Consider the following 2500-nt stretch of genomic DNA (forward strand, 5'->3'; position numbering starts at 1 on the left):
GGGAAGGGGGCAAGGGGCAAGTGTTCTAATGCTCTTTTTTTCTGCTAAGACATAATTAAAGACGTTCCCCAGGTTTAAAAAAAAAAAACATACGAGAAACAGCATCACTTCTGTCCGCAGGTTGTGTGCGGTATTGCAGCTCAACTATGGAAATTAATGAGTCTGAGCTGTAATACCACACACAACCTGTGCACAGGGGTGGCGCTGTTTGTAAAAAAAAAAGCAGCCATGTTTTTCCAAGTCTATACAAGCCCTGTAATGAAAAATCTGATGGGTTAGCTATGATCGACACCTGCCTTTATCTTAGCCCAAAATTTAATTTATCAATTTTTGGGAGCTGGATTCTCAGTCTGATGGTCCCAAAGCAACAGCAGGACAGAGGGTGGTACAAGACGCAAACTTTCCAGGCCCTCTCAGTTGTCAGGGCCCATGGCTAGGAACAACCCTGTCCAAGAAAAAAACGATCACAACAGGGTGTCCCACTGATTGATTGTCTAATTACCCTATAGTGCCCCCACAGGTGAAAGTCGGAATTACATGGTGCACATTTAGGTCTTTTTTACAGGTGAGTCTCTTTAGCAGCTTCTAGGAGACTTTCTCTGGACTCCAGGTCACAAACGTCAACCAAAGTGTAGAGCGGGTAGGTGAGGGTGATGAAGTCTTATAGATATGGATAATAGATCCATTTTCCATTATACCAATATGTTATTTGCTTGTGTGATCCAACCAATGGGAGCAGGGGACAACATAGGCTGAAGGAAGGCAACTGGAGACCGATAAGGATGAGTTATGGGGTATCAGGTCTGAGGGTTTCACACACTCTTCTTCTATACTTGGATTCACTCTCGGAATTGAGCAAATACTGTGCTGTCGGCCACTCGCGTTCGGTGGAATCCCAGGACTGACAGGTCTTTACTCTTGTGCAGAAAGTGAACGTACCGCAGACCAGGTCCGTAAGACTTAAAGATATGGGAAACCTAAAACGTAGAAGGGTCATTAGATAGGAAGAGCAATGAATATCTGATAATTGGTGGCCCAGTCTGTTAGGATCACTATTATATTAAAAACATGCTGTGACTAGATTGGAAGCCCCCATTTAAGGAGCACCTTTCACCAGGTCAAAAATGTCCTCTTTATATCTTATCTTATTCCCGCCACTCCCCTGAATATTCTGGTTTTTGTTCTGTTAAAATCCGTCACACGGTTCCAGAGATAAAAATTGTTTTATTTAGTATTAATTTTATTGTCTAAGGGGCGTGGCTAGCAGAGTAATTATGCAGAGGAGCCTGAAGACACGCCTCTGAGGATCCTAAGAGCATTTTCAACTAACACTAAATAAAACCCCTGATATCTCTGGAACCGGATGTCGGAATTAAAAAAAAAAAAAACAGCAAATTACTCAGAGGAGCAGCGGGAGTTAAAAAAAACAGCAAAAACGGGTTATTTTGGACGTGGTGCGTGAAGCTGTGAATGTTTAGCAGGATTAACCCCTTTTTAGGTTCCTTCTGGCACTTATGATACTCACCGTGTTCCATCCTTTTGGTTCCCCGCTCATGTCATTTTCTGGGGTCAGGTCCAGCTGATCTAAAATAGTTTTCTTGTCCTCAGCCAGCAGCTTGACATGGAGCTCATACACATTTTTGTGGAGTTTGCTGTCCTCATACCTGTATAATATACATTTGACATGAGACCATTATGCCCAATGGGCCTACATGCAAAATATTTAGTGGGTATTTCCACTGCAAATCTGATCAGTTATCAGCAGATTGTGTCCAGCTCTGATATCACTGCGTTCTCAGGAACTCACCAGTCCAGAACAAAGATATCCGGTTGATAGGAGTCCAGCAACTCGGGCCAAAGACCTTCAGAGCTGAGATCCAACAGCTGCTCCTTCACACACCAACTGCAAATATCAAGAACACATTATAGCAGTGCATGTAAGGCCGAATGCTGCCATATGGAGATCTTCCATGTTACTAACTATATTTAAGAAATAAAGGAGTAGCATCCAATAGTGACAACCGGTGATCTCCCCCTCCCCCCTCCCTGCGCAATGACCTCTGCACAGGTCATAGAGCATGCCCACAACACTCTCCCATAGAAGTCAACAAGTCACCTTCACACTACAAGTTCACGTAGGTGCTATAAAACAAGTTTTTAAACAATTTCTAAAAAGGAGGTAATAAAAGATTGTGTCCCCCCCCATTATTATGCACAGAACATAGGATAAACATTCACAAAAGTATAATTAGAATAGATGAAAAATAAGAAAAACTAACTGATATATACTGATCCTACCAAAGCTGTTCAAAAATGCTATACCACTGATGACCACCAGGGGGTAATGTACAGATAGCTAGATAGATAGATAGAGGGATAGATAGATAGATAGATAGATAGATAGAGGGATAGATAGATAGATAGATAGATAGAGGGATAGATAGATAGATAGATAGATAGATAGATAGATAGATAGATAGATAGATAGATAGATAGATAG

The 2500-nt window shown here is 41.8% G+C and overlaps 1 protein-coding gene across 3 annotated transcripts in view; it reads right to left on the reverse strand.

Moving 5' to 3' along the window:
* Positions 1-2500, reverse strand: part of LOC142251009 (uncharacterized) — a 14267-nt gene that overhangs the window by 1147 nt on the left and 10620 nt on the right. For all 3 annotated transcript variants that reach the window (XM_075323485.1, XM_075323484.1, XM_075323483.1), the window contains 3 exons: positions 1808-1903; positions 1526-1664; positions 1-977 (listed from right to left, as the gene is read on the reverse strand). The exon at positions 1-977 is cut by the window's left edge and continues 1147 nt beyond it. In XM_075323485.1, coding sequence (XP_075179600.1) covers positions 840-977; positions 1526-1664; positions 1808-1903 — 373 coding nt within the window. In that variant the 3' untranslated portion in view covers positions 1-839. The remainder of the gene's footprint in view (positions 978-1525; positions 1665-1807; positions 1904-2500) is intronic.

The sequence above is a fragment of the Anomaloglossus baeobatrachus genome, chromosome 9 (genome assembly GCF_048569485.1).
Source record: "Anomaloglossus baeobatrachus isolate aAnoBae1 chromosome 9, aAnoBae1.hap1, whole genome shotgun sequence".
Classification (NCBI taxonomy): Eukaryota; Metazoa; Chordata; class Amphibia; order Anura; family Aromobatidae; genus Anomaloglossus; species Anomaloglossus baeobatrachus.